General features: G+C 42.8%; 1 protein-coding gene across 1 annotated transcript in view; it reads left to right on the top strand.

Annotated features, from left to right (window-relative positions):
- Positions 1-24,966, top strand: part of Prp5 (pre-mRNA processing factor 5) — a 47,053-nt gene extending 22,087 nt beyond the window's left edge. The window contains 11 exon segments of the mRNA XM_045770329.2: positions 444-682; positions 4,048-4,167; positions 4,788-4,952; positions 6,821-7,026; positions 10,732-10,864; positions 15,722-15,967; positions 16,366-16,593; positions 18,030-18,095; positions 18,097-18,164; positions 22,211-22,298; positions 22,472-24,966. Coding sequence (XP_045626285.1) covers positions 444-682; positions 4,048-4,167; positions 4,788-4,952; positions 6,821-7,026; positions 10,732-10,864; positions 15,722-15,967; positions 16,366-16,593; positions 18,030-18,095; positions 18,097-18,164; positions 22,211-22,298; positions 22,472-22,645 — 1,733 coding nt within the window. The 3' untranslated portion in view covers positions 22,646-24,966.
- Positions 24,967-25,228: the final 262 nt, after the last annotated feature.

Raw genomic sequence — 25,228 nt, 5'->3', positions numbered from 1 at the left:
GGAACAAACAACTGCCCTTGTACCCGGTTTGCAATTGCAGGTCTTTAAAGGCCTTGTGTGTTTCCCAAAGCTTTTATATTTCCAAGTTGCAGCATTGGGGAATTACTGCAAAAAATATATATTTGCTAGAAATTATTTAATTTTACCATGGCCCCCTCTGGAATTTAAATTTGCCTCTTAAAAATTTGATTTTTTTTTGGGGGGGAGGGGCGGCGGCAATCTGATGGGGAGGTTTACTTCATTTACAGGAATCTCCAGTTTGGTGGCCTGAATTTTGAAAGTTTCACTGTCATGTGAGATAAGCTAGTCATTAGAGAAGAGTTTCAGTAAATATATAAATTTACATTAATCTGGATATTATGTGTAATGTATTAATTTAATTCCATATTAGTACAATAGTTGTAATTTGATGAAATTTACTATAGAATTCTTTTTTTTAACAGGTAAAGAATGTAAAAAATTTGCAAAAAACAATTTGAGAGTATGCTGTGTCTATGGTGGTACAGGAATATCCGAGCAAATAGCTGAGCTCAAAAGAGGAGCTGAAATCATTGTGTGTACTCCTGGACGAATGATTGACATGTTAGCTGCAAATGGTGGAAGAGTCACCAATCTTCGCAGAGTCACGTATGTTGTACTAGATGAAGCTGATCGTATGTTTGACTTGGGATTTGAGCCACAGGTTAGTTAAATCTAAAAAGTAAATACAATTTTGTCCATTGTTTTAATGATATTGTTTTAACTGTTGTTCCTCTTTTAACTGTTGTTTTAACTGTTCATTGCAAGTGAAATTTATGATGTAAAATTAAAATACACATTAGTGCAGTAGTAGTGTACTCAAAACAGGTGGCTGTTACTTTCATGATGATTCTGGTGGAATTTCAGAATTAATCTAATTATATGTTTGATATCACAACAAAGTTCTCAGAGCGAGATGATGTCACTTTCTTCCCGACATAAACTCTTACTCTGCACACAGGAGAATATGCATAGGACCTGGAGCAACCATTTATAGGCTGTGCTCAAAAAACAAGTGTTGAATGTTATGAAATGCCATTTTCTGGGTGAGACCTGGAGGCTCCCCAGAGCTATCCAGGCTGACCCTGCTATATTAGTCTGAGGCATCAGTCATTTGAATGGAGTTCTTTGGCCTACCAGAGACCACGAGCCAGAACCTGGCCCTCCCCTCAAAGAGGCACGAGGAACAATGGCCTATACAAACCTCCATGTGGTTCGAAGCATTCTATGTCTGCTATCAAGGGAGTTAGGTACCCAGAAAGGTAAGTGCCCCAAAACAAACCCTTATTCTGGTTAAGATATTGCTACTGAAAGCTGAAGTAGTGGACAGAACTCCCCAAAGAAAAACGAGCAAAAATGAGCATGACATCACCACGTCGCTGCACCACTCTCCTCTTCCCGGGAGGGGAAAGGGAAGCCCCAGGCCCCTCGCACCGGCTACCCAAAACCCCAGTTCTGAGGCTGGATATAAAAAACATGTGAAAAATGCTGACCGGAGGAAGGGAGGGTTGCAGGGGAGCCTCCGGGTCTCACCCAGAAAATGGCTTTTCTTTATATTCAACGCTGGTTTTCTGGGGGAAGCCCCTACAGCTCCCCGGAGCTACTGTTCTTACCAAAAGACAAAAACAAGAGGGACTTACCCGGGAGGCGGTGGTTACTCGCTCCCCAACACGAAGTCCAGACAACTGGCTGCAACCGCCGACCCAAAGCAGCACAGGCCCGACTAGGTGTCAGGGTTCACCCCCCTTCCTACCTATGGTTGGGGTCGTCCCAAGGGTCTTCGCCCCTCGGTACCAGCGCCACTGCCCGCCCTGGCGCACCCCCAGTCAACTAAGGGCTGGCCTTATATATACCCCTAGCGAGTGGAGAGGTTCAAGTCTACCTGTGACACACCTGAACCTGCCCGTCTTGACACTGGGATGCTCTCTCTTAGATATCTCTTCTGCTCAGGTCGCCAGCTGGGTGTTTATACTCGTGTCCCAGCAACACGTCAGTGGTCTCATTAGTTATCTTAATTAATTAATTTAAGGATGCAATTTCATGTGCAGTGCAAGGTGACATAAATGGTTTCACTCAAAATAGCCCTAGAGAATAGAGGCTCACTCAAACACATAGGAAAGATTAAAAATTTACTGGAGAAAAATATGTACATCTGTATAGGGAAATAATCAGGTGGAATTTTCCGATGGCGGCAACCTTCTCTCGTCATGTCTCTGGCAACACGGTCAGCTGACTGGGTCCACATGTCAGGCGGCGGGCACACACCTCGCGCCTCTGGCAACACGATCAGCTGGACGATTCAAAATTCGTTTCTGGCTTCTTGAGAACCAGCTACTATTCCCAGATACACTAACGTCACTGCATCTACGTACTTATGTTCCACCACCAATTTACACCTACATGAGCTCCTTGGCTCCTAGCCTAACACTATCACATAGACAATAAATGGTAACAAAATATGCTCACGATATATATAAAATATCCTAGCTCACCTAGATCAAATGAGTAAAGGGAGAGTTAACTATCTACCTTACTTCATTCCTTTACGAAACCGATGGGCCTCTTGCGATGGATGATGAGGTTCCTGGTTCTCTCTTCTGGTCTTCCGTCGATCAGTTCTCACACATACAAGTTCCTCAGTCGTCCTCGTAGTATCGCATCTTCGCCGTACTCACACCCGGCAGGTATGGTCCTCCTCCTCTCACTCGGGGTACTGGAGTCAGGTACCTGCGCCGTCGTCCTCTTCCTCCTCTCAGTGGCACTGTAGATGCACTTGCGATCCAGTGGGTTTCCTTTTGCCTCACTTCCAGTGGATTCAGCCCGGCTGTCACTACTTGCTTGATATGTAGAACGCGGTCCTCCGGTCGTTCCCGACGTCTCCAGCCCCACGTCCGTTCCTGCTACAGACTCTTGAATATAGAGCTCTTGACTCTCTATCCTGGCCAATCCTTGCTTCCTGGCACTCCATGGGATGTCTGCAGTATTAAAGCGATGCTTAAATCCACTGGTAGGGGCTTTCTGGCCTCAAGATCTGGAGCACACCGGAATGCGTCCTCACTCTGTGACAGTCTGTGACGTACTCTCCCGCCCAGGCGCCAGCCGCCCCGGAAGCCCCCCGTCTTGTGACGTCACACTGCCCAAGGGCTCTCGTCATTGGTTACTTCCGACACGTGACCTCGCCTGGCCAATCAAGTGCTGGGAGGTGTCACGACGTTTTGGAGGGAAACAGAACGGCTCGGCGCCATCTTGTGCCCCAAAAGGGCGTAAGCCCCTTGCATAATCAAACTTAAATGTCAATTTTACAGCCAACCTGATAATACTCCACACACACACACATGAAAATGTTCCCTGGATATCAGAGAACGCTCAGGTTATGGAGATATGACTGAAGACGAATATCTGGCAAAAATGAACCTCATACTCTCTGACCAAACTAAATTCCAAAGGGTAACGAAGGACACTACAGCCGCATGCTAAGTGGCCCAGTTTCACAAAGATGAAGAGAGGATGCAAAACATCCATCAGATAGCAAGAAGCCAGCACCCTGTTATCTGTTTTTTCCATATATTTCTTGGTCAATGCTTTCATGTACAGTCATGTACTTCCCAGCTGTTACAGTTCATGGTCAGGTTCAGTCAGCTATACATGTACCCTCTGGTGTGTGCATGACTTACAAAAGTATGCTACTTTCATTGGCTTGTGGCATCCATAGCCACATTGTAGGTGTTTAAGAAATTAGCTGTATGTAAGTGATAAAATCTAAGGCTTTTAGCTACCATGATGAGCTCTCTTTCTGATCCGTTCCATTTGGTTGCACTTTATTCCTTTTCCGTTCTACCATTTCTGTGCAGGCAGCTTTGTTAAAGTTAGGTTGCATGTGAGCTAACTCTGATCAGTGGACATCATTGACCATACATGAGCAAGCACCAGGACAAACAGTATGTACTGTAATTTAAAGAGAATATTTGTTGTACAGTATAAATAGATTTTAGAAGTGTCACTTATTCTTTTCCTTTCAATTTTTTTTAGGTAATGAGAATAATAGAAAATATTCAGCCAGCCCGTCAGACGGTCATGTTTTCAGCCACATTCCCACGACAAGTAGAAGCTCTAGCTAAAAAAATACTTACAAAACCGATTGAAATCATGGTAAGTCATGAAATTAATTCCATACTTATATTACTGTACTCATGCTAAAGCCCTACATTGTGCTAACTCCTGTGAAGAGAAGTGTCATCTTAAGGTTTTATTTAAGGTACCATTAAGTATACTTTAAGATGCTCAGTTAACTTAATGATAATAATTTGGCTGTTTATATTTAAAATCAGTTCTTGGTAAGTAGTTTAAAAAGGGTTTTGGAATGCACACTTTGCAGTCTAAAGTATGTGAGTTTGGGTTTATATTTGTTTAAGTTTGGCAAATTCGTGATAATTTATGGTTTCCATTGAATATTTAAATTTTTTGAAATATAAATGATTTGTTAAGAACTTTCAGCTTGAAATAGATACTGTACCTTTACTAATACTACTTAAACCTTTTAGATGTAGTTTTCTATATAAGTTTCACCTTTATTAATTTGGTGGGGTATATTAGGCACTGATTCAGCTGTTTATACATATAAAATTTCTTTGAATATACATACGTGACTACATAATGTAGGCCGGTTCAGCTTCAAGATTCCATGTCAGGAATATTTCATCTACATTTATGATCTTTTGATTTTATAATAATAATGTATTTCTGATTAATGAATCACTTGACTGGTGCAGGTTGGAGGAAGATCTGTTGTGTGCAGAGATGTCACACAGGAGGTTGTCCTTCTTGACGAAGATCAGAAATTCCTGAAGTTATTAGAGATCCTTGGCCAGTTTTATGAGCGTGGTCAGACAATTGTCTTTGTTGATAAGCAAGAAAATGCTGACTCTTTGTTTAAGGTAAGAATTTTTTACTTATTTGGTTTTGTTTTATCTTAAAACGTTAACATTCATTAAACCATTTTAATTCTCAGCACTGGATCCCTTCCAAGAATGGAGTTCCTTCCTACAACTGCGATCTTGGGATAATGCTGCAAGTTCATCTGCAAATGTATCCTAACCCTCCCCCCATAACTCATAAGTAGTTCTTCAACATGCTTATTACTGTATTAGATTTTACTCATTATTAGATATTCTCGGGATACTTTATGGTTTCATATTATTCTTCTGACTCGAGGACTGTCCGGGATTGCTCACATGGGCTTAGAGTCCACGTAGATACATTCCACTTGCATGTTCTAATGACTTGTTCATCCCACATTGACAAGTAATATTTGAATAGTCTGGTTATGTAGTTGAGGGAATGGCAAAAGTGGCAAATTGTAACATAAGTCATTATTGAGAGTCCAGCTCACTACAGTATTTTGCAAAACAACAAATGTTAGACTCACCAGACCCTCTTCAGTAGCCACTAAAATAATGTATCGGTCTAATCCTCAAGACTTTGTCTTAGTGCAACACCATTCTGCCACAGAAGAGATATCTTGGGTTGCAAAAGACTTACCAACAAAACAGCACTAGATAAGGAAATCCTGAAACAAAGCTGAATGCAAACAATTTGTTCACTTCACTGTGTAACAATTGTGTGCTTGCCACAGCTTAGTTCTTTTCACTGGCAGCTTTGTGTCAGGATTTTCTTATCTGGTGCTGTTTTGTTGAGATAAATAGAAAATTGAAATACCTTACTAAGCTAACTCAACTGGCTGGTCTCTTGCTAGTCCCTTTCATTAGGAAGGCATTGGAGAAAAGTTCATTTCATTCTGGAGTAATCTGAATGATTCATTCATAAACACTCGGAACCCCTTCAAACTTTACTAGTTTGAAGAGTTTCCACCAGTTTGCTATCTCCAATGGCTTTGGTCATTATCTTGTTGAGTTTACTACTACATTAGCAGCTCCTTGGATCATTGTACCAAGATACAGGTGAGTTGTGCTAAGGACATGGTGAACGCTGTTGGTCTTCATAATTGTATTACGCAAGCTCCGGCTTGCGTTAGGGGTGGACATCACATCTGCCCCGTTCCGTACGCTTTCTCATGTTTTGTTTCACCTCCGACCTGCTCATGGGTCGCCTGAGCCGTCCTGGTTCTTGATCAGGGTGCCCTCTTATCTTCTTCTCCTTAGACTGTGATAGCCCCTTTGGTTCAAGTTTGGTTTTCATTGGCCATATTTTGTTGGCATGGGTCTTTGCGGGTCGGGTCAGGGAGCTTCCAGCTCTCCTTTTGGTGCAGGGGTTTCTGCTCTTTTCGTACTGGAGGTAGGTTTGTACGTTTGCAGCCTTTCTTCGTCTTTCTGGATGGTCGAGACGGATGTTTTCCGGTGGGGTCCTTGGGTTATTGATGCTTGATTGGTTCAGCCTAGGATGCTGAAAATGGCGTTTCATTACATTCAACGCTGGTTTTTTAGTGTTTTTACTAACAGGCTACACTTTAACCCCTGCAATGTGCACCTGTTTTTGGCAAAAACTTCATAGTGCAATTATTAATGACATATTTTTGTTGTTTTTATAAATGTTCAGGTAAAGTTGTAATGTTCAGGTAACAGGTAAAGTTAATGTCAAAATGTTTCCAAACTCAATCCTTTTATTTCAAAACACAAAGAGTAATGAAAACATTAAAAAACATTAAAATATAGCCTAATTAAAAAAAAAGCACAATTCTCAGAACAAGATTTCTTGGTTAGCGCAGGTTGTACAGTGGTTAATTAAATGCATTTATTTACACTTCAAACACATCAAATAATTTGTCTGTTTCCTCTCATTTTGCCAGGACTTGCTCAGCCATTCATACCGGGCTTTAGTTCTTCATGGAGGAGTAGACCAAATAGATCGAGATAGTACAATGTTGGATTTCAAAGCTGGAAGAGTACCCATCATGGTGGCTACTTCGGTTGCTGCTCGAGGTCTGGACGTCAAACAGCTTATTTTGGTGGTCAACTTTGATTGCCCCAATCATTATGAGGATTATGTTCATAGGTAAATATCTAGTTGCATTAGCATGTTTTAAGACTAAGCAGTCGGTTACATAATCTGTTAAATCCCATTTCATCTTGAGTAATATACCGGGTAAATGTGATATGAAGCATATAGCAAAAATCATGATGTCAAGTGGACTGGTGGATGGTTATCTAGATAACCTCTAGATAACCCTCTAGATAACCTCTAGATGGTTATCTGAGCTGCAAATGTTTGTTTTGTCCTCATGGTCAGTTTCACAGCCAGTTGCCTAATACAGCTCTGCATTGGTATACCAGCACTGCACAGTAACTGGTATTAAATGCACAGAATAAGTCATAAAAGCAAGATTGAAAACAAATAACCCAACCCCACATATAAAATGGAATGAAAATGACAACATTTTGTTCCTTCCTTAACCTTTATCAAATCATAACATTGATTTCATAAATGTGGGTTAGGTTATTTACAGATATTAAATATAAGTATTTTGTATAAGTACTTTTAAAGATGCCACATTAGCCTGTAAATACCAATGATGGACAGTATATGAAAAAGAAAAAACTTTATTAAGACAAAAACAGAAAGCAATGGTGCATTCATGCTTCACAGTTTGTTTGTAACAAAAAATATTAAATGCTATATATTGGAGTAATCAAAGAATACATCGTTGGGTTTTTGATCATATCTTGTATTGGAAAATATGATCTTAACTGTACTTTAATAAAAAAAAAATCTGCAGAGAGCTATACCAAAATGTTGAGTATATATTAGACCGTGGCAACAGTCAATCGTAGGAGTTCTAAGCCTAACAGGGACCAAAGCCAGAACCTGGCCCCCTCAAGAGAGGCACGAGGAGCAATGGTCTAAAGACACCTCCGTGTAATTGAAAGCAGTCTTTGTCTGCCATCTACCAGGTCAGGTACCCAGAAAGGTAGGAATTCCAAAACAAACTACTGCTGGTCAAAAATTGCAAACCAAAAGCCGAACTAGCAAACAGAACTCCTCAATCAAAAACAAGGAAACAAACATGTCGTCACTACAACCACCGCAGTATCCATCTGCGCAACCCCACCCTCCCCAGGAGGGGGACGGGGCAGGGGAGTCCCAGACCTGCACACCGGCAACTCTCCTCAATTCAAGAGACTGTTGTGTTGGTGACAGTTGGACCCAGTTTGACTGCCAAAATCCCCACGCCTGAATGTCTGCCCAAGACACAGTAACGAGGAATGACAACAAGAGCCGCGAACTTGCGAACGTCGCAGGCACGGGGAGAGGCCGCAGGCCAGCCAGCCTTAATAACCCTGCGGACGGGGAAGAGGGGAAACTGGATCAACCTAAGCGCGTCCACAGACACAGAAGCCGTGGTGCACCAAAAACAGCAGAGAGCCGCAACTGGGCACAAAACCTGAAGCGCCCCCGGCCAAACCAACAATGCATCAACCACCCAGGAACCCCTCCGGAAAGCAGCAGTCACATTCTACGCCAAAAAAGGAGAAGGCCACAGAGGAACAAAACGATCACCCCGACCAAAGGAGCAAAAACCCCCGCCCTGGAAGAGAGAACGAAGCTCGTCAAGCCGAACCCCCTGAGGTCAACGCCAACAGTAAAAGAGCTCCTGAGACACCAATCGGAACCAAAGGGGCTACAGAAACCGAGGAGAAGAAAAGAGAGAGCACTCAGTCCCATGACCAGGACGGCTCAGAAGGCGCATGAGCAGGCCGGAGGTGAACCAACGCATGAGACAGCGTACCGAACCGCGCAGAAGTAACATCAACCCCGAACGCAAGCGGAAGTGGCTCTGCCAGCGCCTAACGAAACGAGCCGACAGTATGCGGCAAAATGACAGCCCCGAACCCACATAAGAGAAAGACAAGACCACACCAACAACACACCGCCACCGAAAAGGGACAGAAGGAAAAAGGAAGGACCGCCAAAATACCCCACACTGCCGCCGAGAAGCACGCAGGTGGGACACCAGCTACGAAGTCATCCGACCACCAACAGAAGGCGAGACTCGAGGCAGAGCCGAACGAGCCTCAAGTGTTCTCTGGCTCCCAACGCCAGCGAGCCGCCAGGAAGGTGGAGACCAAGACCCCGACAGACTCCAGAGAAGGGACACCGCAAGACTCTGAAAATGCCAAGAGGCCGGAAAAGCCAGGAATCAGAAATGATACCCGGTAACAGGAGCCAAAAGGCACAAACAAAACACACAACGAGGAGGACAAAAGGAAGCTGAGGAACAAAGAAGGCAGGCAGCAAACGGGAACGAAAGGACAGGACCAACTCCAAAAGCCGCTGGACATGTCCCACGCACCCTCAGGAGACCGAAGATCCAGAGGGGACATGACCACCCTAAGCAAAACCTCAGAGGAAATGACAGGGTAGAGAAATACAAGGCAAGGAACACATGGGGCACACGTAATGGGGGCAACAAGGTGAACTGAATGTCCAAATGAGCCGTATAAAATATAGAAGAAGCATACCAGTGTCAGAGCAGGAGACAACAGGAATGCATGATGAAGGGATGTGGCGGAGGTCAACCCCACACCCAGCGTCAAGTGCAGGCAAGAAAGCCCAGTAGGCTCCGGAACCTGTACAGAAATCGAATAACAGGCGAGGGGCAAGATGAAGAGCCAAAGCTCATCCCCAGCAAGCACAACTAGGTGAGGACAACGAGGGTATTACAGAGAATCTAATGAACATGGAAAAGCCAAGCCCGGTACAGCAAGACCGGCAAGGAATGAGAAATCCAGAAAAATCATGGTAACAAAGAACCCAAACAAGGAAGGCCCCAGAAAAATGCACGGAAGGCCCAAACAAAACGCCACAACCATGCTTCAACACGCAGCCGCAGTATCAAAACCGCAGCAAAATGTCACCACATTCCCAGAGGAATTGACAGAGTTGAGAAAGATAAACTGTTTAACACGGGTGGCACAAGAACAAGGCGACACAGGTGGAAACTGAGTACCCAAATGAGCCACAGGGACGTGAGAAAGAACTTTTTCAGTGTCAGAGTAGTTAACAGATGGAACGCTGACCCCATACACAGTTTCAAATGTAGAGACGATAGAGTCCAGTAGGCTCCAGAATCTGTACGTCAGTTGATTGAGGGTTGAGAGATGGGATCAAAGAGCAGCTCAACCCCGCAAGCACAATTAGGCGAGTACAACCGGTGCCTGTAGCATCAGCCGAAGAACTGATGGGTGGATAGCCGGCGTGAGAGGTCTGGGGCTACCCGTTCCCCCTCCTGGGGAGGGGGAGCTGCACAGACAGCGGCGCGGTGACGTGTGAAGTCATATTAGTTTCCATGTTTTCTGTTGGGGAGTTCTATCCACTAGTTTGGCTTTTGGTAGCAATTTTAACCAGAATAGAGGTTTGTTTTGGGACACTTACCTTTCTGGATGCTTGACCCGGTCGATGGCATACATAGAATGCTTCCAACCACACGGGGGTTTCTATAGGCCATTGCTCCCCTTGCCTCTCTGAGGGGTCCAGGTTCTGGCCGTGGTCCCCGGTAGGACCCTAAGAACTCCATACACATGACTGATGCCAAAGTCTGACATTAGCATATTAGCCTGGTATAGCTCCGGGGAGCCTCCGAGTCTCACCTAAAAAATGGTGTTTCATTACATTCAACGGTGGTTTTATATTTAAATTTTATAGTAATGTACATTAAGATTTTTATGAATATTATCTCATCCATGTAACCGTTTGATTTAGGTGTGGTCGTACTGGCCGTGCTGGCAACAAAGGGTGGGCTTATACCTTCCTAACTCAAGATCAGCCTCGTTATGCAGGAGAAATTATTCGTGCCATGGAATTGTCTGAGACCCCAGTTCCTACTGATCTTCAAGTATGTATTATATATAATATGAAGAGTTGTGTATATTTTGTGTGTAGTGTAGTAGTGTGTAGTTGTGTACAGTATATTTTGAGCAGTTAAATTGTACAGTGATTAATATGAGTGATCAGTGGTCTGACAGAATTGACAAAGTATTTCCTCATAATTGTAGTATTGTCAAATGCCACTTACTTTGAACTTCATCCTGAAGTTCAACTGCACAAATTGTATATATGTATATAATTTGAGTAAATGTCACTGAACAGCACACATGGTACAGTATATAGTCAATTGAGGGTGCCGCACACAATTTAAATGTCCCGCAGCTACATAGAGTTCACATCAGCTTCCTTAGGGCTCTGGTAAACAGACGCCATTTAAAAAAAAAATTGTGGGCAACATTCCCAGGTGTGAGAGCCTCAGCATTGAGTGAGCAACCAAGGCCGGTGTATGCAGCATGAACTAACAGCATTGCTGTTCAGCTTGTGACCACAGTATCGCCTAAAAATGTCAAAATATATATGTAACTGCTATTTTTTAGAGATGATAGTACAGTATTACAGAAGACCCCTGACTGTGATAAAAATGACCAGGATTCTGATAATAGCAGGAATGTGGTGATAATTAGCACTGTGTATAATATGATGGAAGGCGTAATCTAGGTGAGTAAGGGAGGTAGTGTCGTCTGCTGACTCTGTGTGGCAACCTGTTATTGTCTGGACTCACCATACCAGCTTTGTGGTTCGCTGTGGTGAACACAAATATAGGTACTTATATATATAATATGTGTATATAGTGTAATAACAGCAAAAGGAATATGTTGGAAGGAGCCATTTTGGTGAGTAAGGTGTTGTTGAGGGAGGGCGAGGAGGCTGTCGTCTGCTAGCTACTGTGTCACTTATCATGCAGTTTTGTGTTTTCACTATGTTGTTTGGACACCATACCAGTGTAGCTGTACAGTTATGGTGAGCAAAACATGTAGATACTTATATATAACATCTGTATATAGTGTAATAACAGCAAAAACAGTATGGTGGGAGGAGGAATGTTGGCGAGTAGGGTGTTGAAGGATGGAGGAAGGTGGCGTATGCTGGCTAGTGTGTGGTGGCCACTCTTGTTGTTTGGGCTCACCATACCAACTTTGTTGTTCGTTATGGTGAACTAAACATGCAGATACTTATATATAGCATGTGTAAATAGTGTATATATTATTGAATCACTAATATGCACAGCATACTTTTGAGTATGGTGATGGTTCACACATTTTATTATATAAATATATCACACTACATACTATTGAATAATATTATTGCAAAAAAAGCTGAGAAAAAATCAGTCAGAGACATTGAAAAAATTAGGTAATATCATCATTGTTGCAACTCCCAACTAACAGCATGGGCAGAGCTGACCGCATCGGAGGCGGTCAGACACCCCCTCCCTCCCTCCCCAACACCAGTACAGCAATCACCCCCCCCCCTCCCTCCTTCCCCAACACCAGTACAGCAATCACCCCCCCCTCCCTCCTTCCCCAACACTAGTACAGCAATCACCCCCCCCTCCCTCCCTCCCCAACACCAGTACAGCAATCACCCCCCCCCCTCCCTCCTTCCCCAACACCAGTACAGCAATCACCCCCCCCCCCTCCCTCCCTCCCCAACACTAGTACAGCAATCACCCCCCCTCCCTCCCTCCCCAACACTAGTACAGCAATCACCCCCCCCCCTCCCTCCCCAACACCAGTACAGCAGTCACCCCCCCCCCCTCCCCAACACCAGTACAGCAATCACCCCCCCCCCTCCCTCCCCAACACCAGTACAACAATCACCCCCCCCCTCCCTCCCCAACACCAGTACAACAATCACCCCCCCCCCTCCCTCCCTCCCCAACACCAGTACAGCAGTCACCCCCCCCTCCCTCCCCAACACCAGTACAGCAATCACCCCCCCCTCCCCAACACCAGTACAGCAATCACCCCCCCCCTCCCTCCCCAACACCAGTACAGCAGTCACCCCCCCCCTCCCCAACACCAGTACAGCAATCACCCCCCCCTCCCTCCCCAACACCAGTACAGCAGTCACCCCCCCCTCCCCAACACCAGTACAGCAATCACCCCCCCCTCCCTCCCCAACACCAGTACAGCAGTCACCCCCCCCCCCTCCCCAACACCAGTACAGCAGTCACCCCCCCCTCCCTCCCCAACACCAGTACAGCAATCACCCCCCCCTCCCCAACACCAGTACAGCAATCACCCCCCCCCCTCCCCAACACCAGTACAGCAGTCACCCCCCCCCCCTCCCTCCCTCCCCAACACCAGTACAGCAATCACCCCCCCCCTCCCCAACACCAGTACAGCAGTCACCCCCCCCCCCCTCCCTCCCTCCCCAACACCAGTACAGCAATCACCCCCCCTCCCCAACACCAGTACAGCAGTCACCCCCCCCCTCCCTCCCTCCCCAACACCAGTACAGCAGTCACCCCCCCCCCTCCCTCCCTCCCCAACACCAGTACAGCAATCACCCCCCTCCCTCCCTCCCCAACACCAGTACAGCAGTCACCCCCCCCCTCCCTCCCTCCCCAACACCAGTACAGCAATCACCCCCCCCCCCCTCCCCAACACCAGTACAGCAATCACCCCCCCCCCTCCCTCCCCAACACCAGTACAGCAATCACCCCCCCCCTCCCCAACACCAGTACAGCAATCACCCCCTCCCTCCCTCCCTCCCCAACACCAGTACAGCAATCACCCCCCCCCCCCTCCCTCCCCAACACCAGTACAGCAGTCACCCCCCCCTCCCTCCCTCCCCAACACCAGTACAGCAATCACCCCCTCCCTCCCTCCCCAACACCAGTACAGCAATCACCCCCCCCCCCGTCCCTCCCCAACACCAGTACAACAATCACCCCCCCCCCTCCCTCCCCAACACCAGTACAGCAATCACCCCCCCCCCCCCCCGTCCCTCCCCAACACCAGTACAACAATCACCCCCCCCCTCCCTCCCCAACACCAGTACAGCAGTCACCCCCCCCCCCTCCCTCCCTCCCCAACACCAGTACAGCAATCACCCCCCCCCCCTCCCTCCCCAACACCAGTACAACAATCACCCCCCCCCCCTCCCTCCCCAACACCAGTACAGCAGTCACCCCCCCCCTCCCTCCCTCCCCAACACCAGTACAGCAATCACCCCCCCCCCTCCCTCCCCAACACCAGTACAGCAATCACCCCCCCCCTCCCTCCCCAACACCAGTACAACAATCACCCCCCCTCCCTCCCTAACCAATACAACAATCACCCCCCTCCCTCCCTAACCAATACAACAATCACCCCCCTCCCTCCCTAACCAATACAACAATCACCCCCTCCCTCCCTAACCAATACAACAATCACCCCCCCTCCCTCCCTCCCCAACTCCAGTACAACAATCCCCCCCCCCCCCTAGCACCGTGCAGCAGCCCTGCCCCCCCCTCCCAGCACTGTGCAGCACCCCTGCCCCCCCCCCTTCCCTCCCCAACACCAGAACATTAACCACATCCCCTCCAATTGCAAGAAGTATACGAGGCAAATAAATATAGCCTCTTTATTTAAAAAAAAAGTAGATCATAAGGACATTTGTGGAAACTGGAAAGACAATCACTAATTGAAGAGCAGATACAATAACAAATCAAAGTTTCACAGAAGTAGTTAAGTACACACTGAACCAAAATGGGTAGTTGGTAGGACACTTGTCCCAGTATCATTGCTACTGTGCTATTGTAACTATCACCAATCTCCTCATTACTATCACCATCACCACCACCATTACCATCATAATTACTATATCCTCCATTAGTTATCATCTCTCATCATCTATCATCTTACACAAGTCAAGCTTGGCCCCTGGGCTGGGTTTGGGGAATAGAACAACTCCCAGAACCCCATTCAGGTACAATCCAGGTACCAGGTACAATCTCCATTATTGTTACCACTCTATTCCCCATACAGTACCTCTTCTTTCCCCTCCCCGGGAGGGGAGGGGAAAGTGGGGAGTGGAGCCGGTCGGCCGAGCGGACAGCACGCTGGACTTGTGATCCTGTGGTCCTGGGTTCGATCCCAGGCACCGGCGAGAAACAATGGGCAGAGTTTCTTTCACCCTATGCCCCTGTTACCTAGCAGTAAAATAGGTACCTGGGTGTTAGTCAGCTGTCACGGGCTGCTTTCCTGGGGGTGGAGGCCTGGTCGAGGACCGGCCGCGGGGACACTAAAGCCCCGAAATCATCTCAAGATAACCTCCCCCCTCCCCCTTATTGTTGCATCCTGTGGTCATAGCTCCACCTAAAATTCATCATATTCCCTGTATTTTACTCTTTATGTTTCCTGTACTTATTACTGCAGCCTGTATAATTGCACCTGCAGTACTCATTATATTATGCAGATAAAAAGCCACAATAAGGTAACTTTAAAACAAATAATCCAACTCACACATGTAATTAAATGAATGTGACATTTTTTAATTTGTTATTTGCTTAGCTAAACGAACTAGAGGGTTCAGTTCCTGAACCGATTATGTGCCTCTGTAATCCTTTACACTACCGCCCGCTGGATGGGTATGGGGTGCATAATAAAGAAAGAAATTGAATTGATTCTTGAACTGTTACCAGCTGACCTTAATAAGAGTCCAGAATGGGGCTGAAATGTTAACACTTTCATTTCATTTCATACGTGTGGGTTGGGTTGTTACACTACAGTACATTACTACAGTACTGTACTAATTTCTTGTACTGAAGTATTACATCCCATAGATTTCTCTCTTGATCAACTACAATCTCAACTCATTTGGCTTTGAAATTTATATAGGAGGAACAGAATTGATTTTTGTTTTGTTTTTTCCTCAGAAATTCTATGATGAATATAAGCAGAAAATGGAAGGAGAGGGGAAAAAAGTGAAAACCGGCGGGGGTTTCCATGGCAAAGGCTACAAGTTTGATGAATCTGAGGCAAACTTTGCCTCGGAGAAGAAGAAATTTGAAAAAGCTGCCCTGGGTCTTGCCGACTCTGATGACGAGGACATTGAGCAGGACATTGACCAGCAGATTGAGAGTATGCTAAACACAAAGAGGACAGTCAAGGAAATTAAGGTGGTTAGTGGTGTTCATTGTCCTTTTTGTCCAGTGGTTGGTTTTACACAGCTTCATCTGTCTTGTTTGGCGAGTGTTGATGATGTCTTTTGTGCATGTGAAGATGAAGAGTAAATTGTAAATGTTAAATTTTGAAGCACTTAAATGTTTTTTTATGTGTATACGTTAATGTTAGTACTAAAATAGATCTGCATGATTGTGTCTGTTATATATGTTTCTATAACCAGTTTGAAATAATTTTGCAGTGTGAAATAATTTTGATTTTTTATGAGATTATATTAGATAACCAACTAAAATATAGTCAGTGACATTGTATTTTTAAAGAAAGTATGTACAGCAGGTTGGGTAACAAGTTTATAAATTTGTTATAACATCTTTCGAAGGCTTTCACATTTCGACAGGCTCCTGACGTGTCTTCAACGCAAGGGGATAGCATGTCGGGCATCTCCCTCGGTGGTCCTTCTGCCTCCGACAAGTTGGAACTGGCTCGTAAATTGGCTCAGCGCATCAATCTTCAACATAACATTGGCAAGGAGGCCAAAGGTGCCAGTCAGCAGGCTGCAGAGTTTATTCTCAAGGGCGGAGCAGCTATGCAACCCACCATATCTGCCAAGACTGTTGCAGAACAGGTACAGCCTCCCTTGTCCCTAACTTATATGTCAGTGGAATTAGCATAGCCAAAGGATTAAGAAAATATTGTTGTGCCGAGCTTTATAAATGTCGTCTGCGAGTCGACTCGCAGTTTTGGTTGTTGCTCTGTGTAATATCCCATTTCCTGACAATTGCTTTAATTTTTTTTCTCAAAAGTAGTGCATGTTTACCAAATATGATAACAATATTTCAACCTGTCCTCCTGAAATGATAACACTTTTTGTAACTATTGAGTCAGTAGTAATACTATGTGTAGTATTGGAGCTCCAGTAAGTCTCACTTTTATAGTCTGGAAAAAACTAAAACTAAAACCAAACTTAAATATTCCTAGTATAGCACATATATATATATATATATATATATATATATATATATATATATATATATATATATATATATATATATATATATATATATATATATTTATATTTATATATTTATTACATATTACTAAGCAGTCCCCGTGGTGCAGTGGTAAAACACTCGCTTGGTGCTTTGTGAGCGATTTGGCCTTGGTTCATATCCTGACTGGTAAGGATTGACTAGGCACCTATCCTTAACTGTAGTCTCTGTTCACCCAGCAGTGAATAGTTACTTGGTTGTTACAGGATTTGGCGGGTCATATTCCAGGGAAAATTAGGATTAAGGACTTGCCAGAAACGCTATGCGTGCTAGTGGCTGTACAAAAATGTAAAAATTCTTGTGATTACAAATAGAAAAATAAAAAATATATATATATTCAACCCTGTTCTCACAAATTCGTAAGGTCAATATTGACTTATTAACTACGTGCATAGGTGATATACTAAACATTATAGATACCCTTAAAAAGATTCATAGAAAACACCGACCTTACCTAACCTTGTTAGTATCTTAAGATAAGCATCTTATTGCTTCGTAATTACAATTATTACTTAACCTATACCTATTATAGGTTAGGTAATAATTGTAATTACGAAGCAATAAGATGCTTATCTTAACATACTAAGTAGGTTAGGTAAGGTCGGTGTTTTCTATGAATCTTTTTAAGGGTATCTATTATGTTAAGTATGTCACCTATGCACATATTTAATAAGTCAATATTGACTTATTAAATTTGCGAGAATGGGTTGATATATTAGGTCTCAGAATAGAGTGTATTAGGTCTAGAATGGTTGGATTCAGTTAGGTCTTACTAGCAATTAAATATAAAACATTTTTCAATTTATCCAAATTCAGTAATACGAAAGTCTACTTTCTGGTGGTCCATCATGACATATTTGTACTTTCAACCACATCACTCCTACAAGTACTTTCATTTTAGGAGGAGGACTCATATTTGCACATTTTCCAAATTAGAAACTCAAAGTGAGTGTAACAACAAATTGTTAACTTTAAAATGTCTGATAGCCACTAATTAGATATCTTTTCTCAGATGGCACAAAAATTGAATAATAAGTTGAACTATCAGCCCCGTGATGATCAAGAGGAGGAGGAAGAGGACTGCAGAAGAGACTCATCACAAGTATGAGGAAGAACTTGAAATTAATGACTTCCCACAGCAAGCTAGGTAAGACATTTTAGGTGCCATCCTCCAATTTCCCCTCCTACCCCCCAACCACACCCTTACACCCCTCTCCCACCTCACAACACCCCATCTCCCCACCTCCAACCACACACCCAACACCCTCTACCCCACCACACCCCATCTCCTCACCTCCAACCACACATCAAACACACCCTACCCCACCACACCCCTTCCCCTTACCTCCAACCACACACCCAGCACCCCCTACCCCACCACACCCCATCCCCCCACCTCCAACCACACATCCAACACCCCCTACCCCACCACACCATACCACACACCCAACACCCCCTACCCCACCACACCATACCACACACCCAACACCCCCTACCCCACCACACCATACCACACACCCAACACTCCCTATCCCCTGCTTGATACCTGGTTGATGGGGTTCTGGGAGTTCTTCTACTCCCCAAGCTCGGCCCAAGGCCAGGCTCGACTTGTGAGAGTTTGGTCCACCAGGCTGTTGCTTGGAGCGGCCCGCAGGGCCACATACCCACCACAGCCCGGCTCATCCGGAACTTCTCTTAGAAAACAGTCCAGTTTTCTCTTGAAGATGTCCACGGTTGTTCCGGCAATATTTCTTATAGTCGCTGGGAGGACGTTGAACAACCGCGGACCTATGATGTTTATACAGTGCTCTCTGATTGTGCCTATGGCACCTCTGCTATTCACTGGTTCAATCTTGCATTTTCTTCCATATCGTTCACTCCAGTACGTTGTTATTTTACTGCGTAGATTTGGGACCTGGCCCTCCAGTATTTTCCATGTGTATATTATTTGGTATCTCTCTCGTCTCCTTTCTAGAGAGTACATTTGGAAAGCTTTGAGACGATCCCAATAATTTAGGTGTTTTATCTCGTCTATGCGTGCCGTATATGTTCTCTGCATTCCCTCTATTTCAGCAATCTCTCCTGCTCTGAAGGGGGAAGTGAGTACTGAGCAGTACTCGAGACAGGACAACACAAGTGACTTGAAGAGTACAACCATTATGATGGGATCCCTGGATTTGAAAGTTCTCGTAATCCATCCGATCATTTTTCTTGCCGACGCGATATTTGCTTGGTTATGCTCCCTAAACGTTAGATTGTCGGACATCATTATTCCCAAATCCTTGACATGCTGTTTTTCTACTATGGGAAGATTCGATTGTGTTTTGTACCCTGTATTATGTTTCAGATCCTCATATTTGCCGTACCTGAGTACCTGAAATTTATCACTGTTAAACATCATGTTTTTTCTGCTGCCCAATCGAAAACTTTGTTGACATCTGTTTGTAGTTTTTCAATGTCTTCAGCAGAGGTAATTTTCATGCTGATTTTTGTGTCAAATGCAAAGGACGACACGAAGCTGTGACGTGTATTTTTGTCTATATCAGATATGAGAATAAGGAACAGTAGCGGTGCAAGGACTGTACCTTGAGGTACAGAGCTTTTAACATCGCTTGGACTCGATTTTATCTGATTGACTGTTACTCTTTGTGTTCTGTTCAACAGGAAATTGAGTATCCAGCGTCCTACTTTTCCAGTTATTTCCATTGACCTCATTCTGTGAGCTATCACCCCATGGTAACATTTGCCGAACGCCTTTGCAAAGTCTGTGTATACACCATCTGCATTTTGCTTTTCTTCTAGGGCTTCTGTGATTTTGTCATAGTGGTTGAGTAACTGTGACAGACAGGATCTTCCTGCTCTAAATCCATGTTGTCCTGGATTGTGCAATTCATTGTTTTCCATAAAACTAGAAATTTGATTCCTAATCACTCTTTCAAACACTTTTATTATGTGTGATGTTAGTGCAACTGGCCTATAATTTTTGGCAAAGGCTTTACTCCCCCTCTTGTGCAATGGAGCTATATCTGCAGATTTAAGTGCTGCTGGTATCTCCCCTGTATCCAGGCTCTTTCTCCATATTACGCCGAGTGCTCTCGCTACTGGTACTTTACATTTCTTTATGAATATTGAATTCCATGAGTCAGGCCCAGGAGCTGAGTGCATAGGCATATTGTCAATTTCTCTTTCAAAGTCTTCCGAGTTTGTGGTAATATCCGTTATATTATCTGCAGCTTGAATGTCATTCATAAAGGCGCCGTCTGGGTCATCAACTTTCATGTTGTTTATTGGTGTGCTAAACATAGCCTCATACTGGCTTCTTAGAATTTCACTAATCTCTTTGTTGTCCTTTATGTACGTATCTTCATTTGTAATTAACGGTCCAATACTGGTCAAGGTTTTGGATTTTGATTTTGCGTATGTGAAAAAATATTTCAGATTTTTCCTTATCTCTTGTATAGCTCTCTGTTCCAATTCCATTTCCTCAGACTCATATGATCGCTTCAACGTTTGTTCTATTTCTTCGATCTCCCTGCTTAGGCTTATTTTCCTTGCTTGTGATAGTTGTGTCTGCTGAAGCATTTCCGTTATTTTTTTCCTTCTCCTGTACAGTCGTTTGCATTCTCTTTCTAGAGTGGTCCTCTTTCTGCCCCTCCTCACAGGCACGTGCTTCAAGCAGACCTTGTAAGCTTCAGCTGTCAGTTGAGCTATTCCCTGTGTGGGAGTTTTGTCGCTTAAGACTGTCTCCCATTGAATGGTTGCAAGGTCTACATTTATTTTTTCCCAGTCAATCCTCTTATTGTTGAAATTGAATTGATTGAATATTCCTATACAGTATATGAGACCCAACAAGCGAGACTTCTCGCTTGTTGGGTCTCATTATTGCTTAATTTTTTTCCCTCCCTCACTGCTTCTATCACTCCCTGCCTCTCCCCTCATTGCCTTCCCTCCATCAATCACTGCCTCCCATCCCTCCCTCAATGCCTTGGAGGTCGCTGGCCTGTTGTCATGTGAGGGCCTGCTTATACCAAAACAAATCCAATATCGACCGCCTGACCAGTATATGAGGCTCCAGATACTTGTGTCCCAAATCGGTCGTTATTACCAACAGATCGGTATAAAAGAGGCCGTTAAATCGAGTGGATACTGGTATTGGTATTGCTGTGGGGTCTCTGTATTTGAACATTCTCATAATCCATTTTATCATTTTCCTGGCTGTCTCTATATTTGCTCGGTTATGTCACTAAATGTTCACTAAATTATGTCACATCAGACATAATTCCCAGATCTTTTACATGTTGCTTTCATTGTATGATTAAGTCTGATTGTGTCCTGTACTATGTGTTTCATTTACGTTCCTCGTTTCCACTATACCTAAGTACCTGAAACTTATCACCATTAATCATCATACTATTTTCAGTTGCCCAATCAAAGTTTTCATTTATCTCAGCTTGAAGTTTTTTAGTGTCTTCTACAGAGGAAATTTTCATGTTGATTTTTGTATCATTTGCAAAGGATGACACAAAGCTGTAACTAGCTAGTATTTTTGTCTAAATCTGAGATGTGAATGAGAAATTGCAGTGGTGCTAGGACTGTACCCTGGGGTACAGAGCTTGTAACTGCACTTGGGCTTGATCTTATTTGATTGGCTGTTACTCTTTGAATTCTGTTTGACAGAAAGTTGAAAATCCAACTACCCCCGTATCCGTATCTTTACAGATACTTTAGCCGTTATTCCTAATGATCTCATGGGCTGTCACTCCTTAGTCACATTTATTGAATACTTTTGCACAGTCTTGTGTCTACCACATCTGCATTTTATTTTTCTTCTAAAGTTTCTGTGATTTTGTCATAGTGATTGAGTAACTGTGACAGGATCTTCCCGCCCTAAATCCCTGTTGTCCTGGGTTATGAAGTTCACTATTTTCCATGAAACTGTAAATTTGAGTCCTAGTCACTCTTAAAGCTTTTATTATGTGAGATGTTTGTGTAACTGTTTTATAATTTTTTGTTAAAGCCTCCCATTACTCCCATTTGTCTATGCTCTTGTATGAAGAATATATTTTACTGCTTTTCCTATAATATTTTGTGTAGAAATGTTAATATAATGATTCGTCCACAAAGAGTGGTTTTGGCATTGTTATTTATTCTAGCTTTGTTGTGCCAGTCTTGTGATGATTATCCACATTTCAGGTGGCGAGTAACGAGTAAGGAAGCTCTGGCCCAAATCTCTGAATATTCCGAAGCTGGAATAACAGTAAGAGGAACATTCTGTCCAGCGGTATGTACCTTGTGTCTTTGTAGTATGTTGGCGAAACAGGTAGCACATTTTAATATGAGTTTCAGTTAATTGATTGACAAAGATAAGTAAGTTTACGTAAACTGTATTATAAACACTTCCAATTTGCAGTATTATCATTCTGCAGCTTACTTATGTTTGTTTATCTTTTTCAGGGTAAAAATCCGCCCGAAGGGGAGCGCAAACTCTTCTTAGCTATTGAATCTACATCCGAGTTAGCTGTGTCTAAAGCGAAAGCTGAAATCATTCGATTAATACGTGAAGAACTTGTGAAACTGAGAACTAGTGCAGGTCCTGTAAAGGCTCAAGGAAGATACAAGGTTCTTTAGGAAGGCCTCTGCTCTTCTGAAAGTATTCCTGCAAAATTGATATGATTACACAGTATATAAATATATGCAGCGTTAGTGAAAATTTATTGTTAGGAAGGACATAAAGATGCAATTAATTTGCCTAAATTGTATATTTTGGCAGCTCCAAATAAGGTACAGTATAACTTTACAGTGTACAGTACTTCGAAATTTAATTAGTAATGGAGTTTCTCACATGTTGAATTTTCTTTTTTCTTTCAAGCTTTTCCTACCTGCATGATATTTGGCTCTTATTTGGAGCTGAAACTAGTTCAGTTCAGTAGAGATACGAGGACGGATTAAATAATTTGCTCCAGTAATTTTGGATGATGTAAGTTCCTTTTATTTATATATTTTCATTTGATTATAAAGCATATAATTTTTGTATCAAGATGTATATTCTGGTACCAATATCTCATAAACTGCGAGTTAATTTGTGTATTTATTATTTTTAATTTCATCTCGAGAATGTCTTAAACAAGTTTTCTACCTTCTCTCATGTCACTTTAGTCTTATTTATTAAGTACCTGGAGAGCCGGGCCATTGTCTTTTTCTTATATTAAATGCAAGACGTGTTAAGAAATTTTAAACCATGTTTAAATTAAGCTTACCTATTAAAACTAAAGGGCATAAATGATCTTTGAAGTAAGGAAGCATTGGCTAATGAAGGGATATTACAGGTAAAACCCATTGCCTTCTCCTAAATCATACTGCCAGCAAAGCCTTAGCCTTGACTTTCAGTGACTGAAAATCATATTGGTTTCATATTTGGTATGAAATTTTTATATTTATTTCTTCATTCTGAGTTTTTTACTAGGCAAATTTCATGGCACCATGGATAGTATACTAGCATTACACAGTTTTATCTAAGAATAGATATTTCAAATATGTATGCTATAATTGTGTAATACTGTATATAATTAACCCTTGGGCAGCGACTATTAGAAAATGGTCATGCCTGCTTATGCGCAATATACAGTATAATATATATATATATATATATATATATATATATAATATATATGTTATCTAGCAGTAAATAGGTACCTGGGAGTTAGTCAGCTGTCACGGGCTGCTTCCTAGGAGTGAGGCCAGGTCGAGGACCGGGCCGCGGGGACACTAAGCCCGAAATCATCTCAAGATAACCTCTAGATGTAGATAGATAGATAGATAGATAGATATATATATATATATATATATATATATATATATATATATATATATATATATATATATATATATATATATATATATATATATATATATACTTTCATTATAAAATTATTCATTTGTATTCCAAATGTAAGAAAAACACTTAAATAAGTGAATATTATTTGTCATTTTATTGGGTGGTGGCGCTCAGGCAAGTGGCGTGGTGGCTGTGTCTGGCGCCTGTCACTGCCTCGTGTTCGACTTTGCTGACACTTTCTGTGTTATTCTCCAATGTTTCACATTTATTTCTCTATTTACAAGAGTGTTTGTTGAATAACTCGGTAAATCACATAATTCACATAACAAACGATAATGCTTCAATTGATGGTTAGTTTATCTGGTATACTCCATTGCAAGCATATAGAGTAGTGAAAAGGATATGAACATAATATTCAATGGTGTTGGGCTCTGGGCCATGACAAATGGCCTAATTGGCACCATATGCATATGGGCGAGAGTATAAATTAAACAAAGGCGTAAGCCACCAATGTGCCCCCACAGATGATAATCCTCATGTGACAAAAACGGTATTACCCCGTGAATCAAGTTATGACGATAACGCTGCCTAAGAGTTAATTATCTTGATTTGTATGACGTGAATTTGTGTTGCAAAGGCAGAACAATTTTAAATGTGGGTATTTCTGTAGGAGTGACGTGTTGTGAAGAAGAGTGCAATTTTGTTAATTTTAAAGTGAAGATTCATTTTACAGACATTTAGAATTAGTAAGTTTCCAAAAGTACACACAAAATAGAACCCACAAATTAGTCATAATTTTGACCCATGTGGTCTGAAGACAATGTGAGTGGGAGTTTGCAAGTGTGTGAAATGGATGTGTCAGTGGGTAGATTTTATTTCACATTATGTGTGAATGTGGGGAAAACAAATTTGATGCATTATGGTATAACATTGCGCTAGGTGCAAATTTTAGACCTTGTTAGATTTTGCTAAGATTAGTTCACATATTGGCCAATGGGTAAAATTTGCATAATTGTGCAAAAGCCATTGGTTTTACTTTTATTTACTAAGTAGGATGCATCAGCATCTAGTGAGAAACTGTGTAAATTAGACATTAATAACAATACGTGACATGTCATTTGTATGATTTTCCTGGTGTTAAATTTGTTTAAATTTATATATTGTATAATAAATCTGTATTGTGTGCTTTCTAATATGACTGGGTCAGGTGCAACAACTCTATAATTTAAACATTCATTTCCTGTAAATCTTTAACTAAGCAAGCACACTTACATGTTAAATAGTTATAGATTCCCCTCTCCCCCCCCCCCTCCCATATGTATAATTTTCAATATAATGAAAGGAAAATTATACTTTTGGACTGTGAAGCATAACAT

The sequence above is a fragment of the Procambarus clarkii genome, chromosome 70 (genome assembly GCF_040958095.1).
Source record: "Procambarus clarkii isolate CNS0578487 chromosome 70, FALCON_Pclarkii_2.0, whole genome shotgun sequence".
Taxonomy (NCBI): Eukaryota; Metazoa; Arthropoda; class Malacostraca; order Decapoda; family Cambaridae; genus Procambarus; species Procambarus clarkii.
The sequence above is the reverse complement of the archived record's forward strand: the minus strand, read 5'-3'. Positions and strand labels throughout refer to the sequence as shown.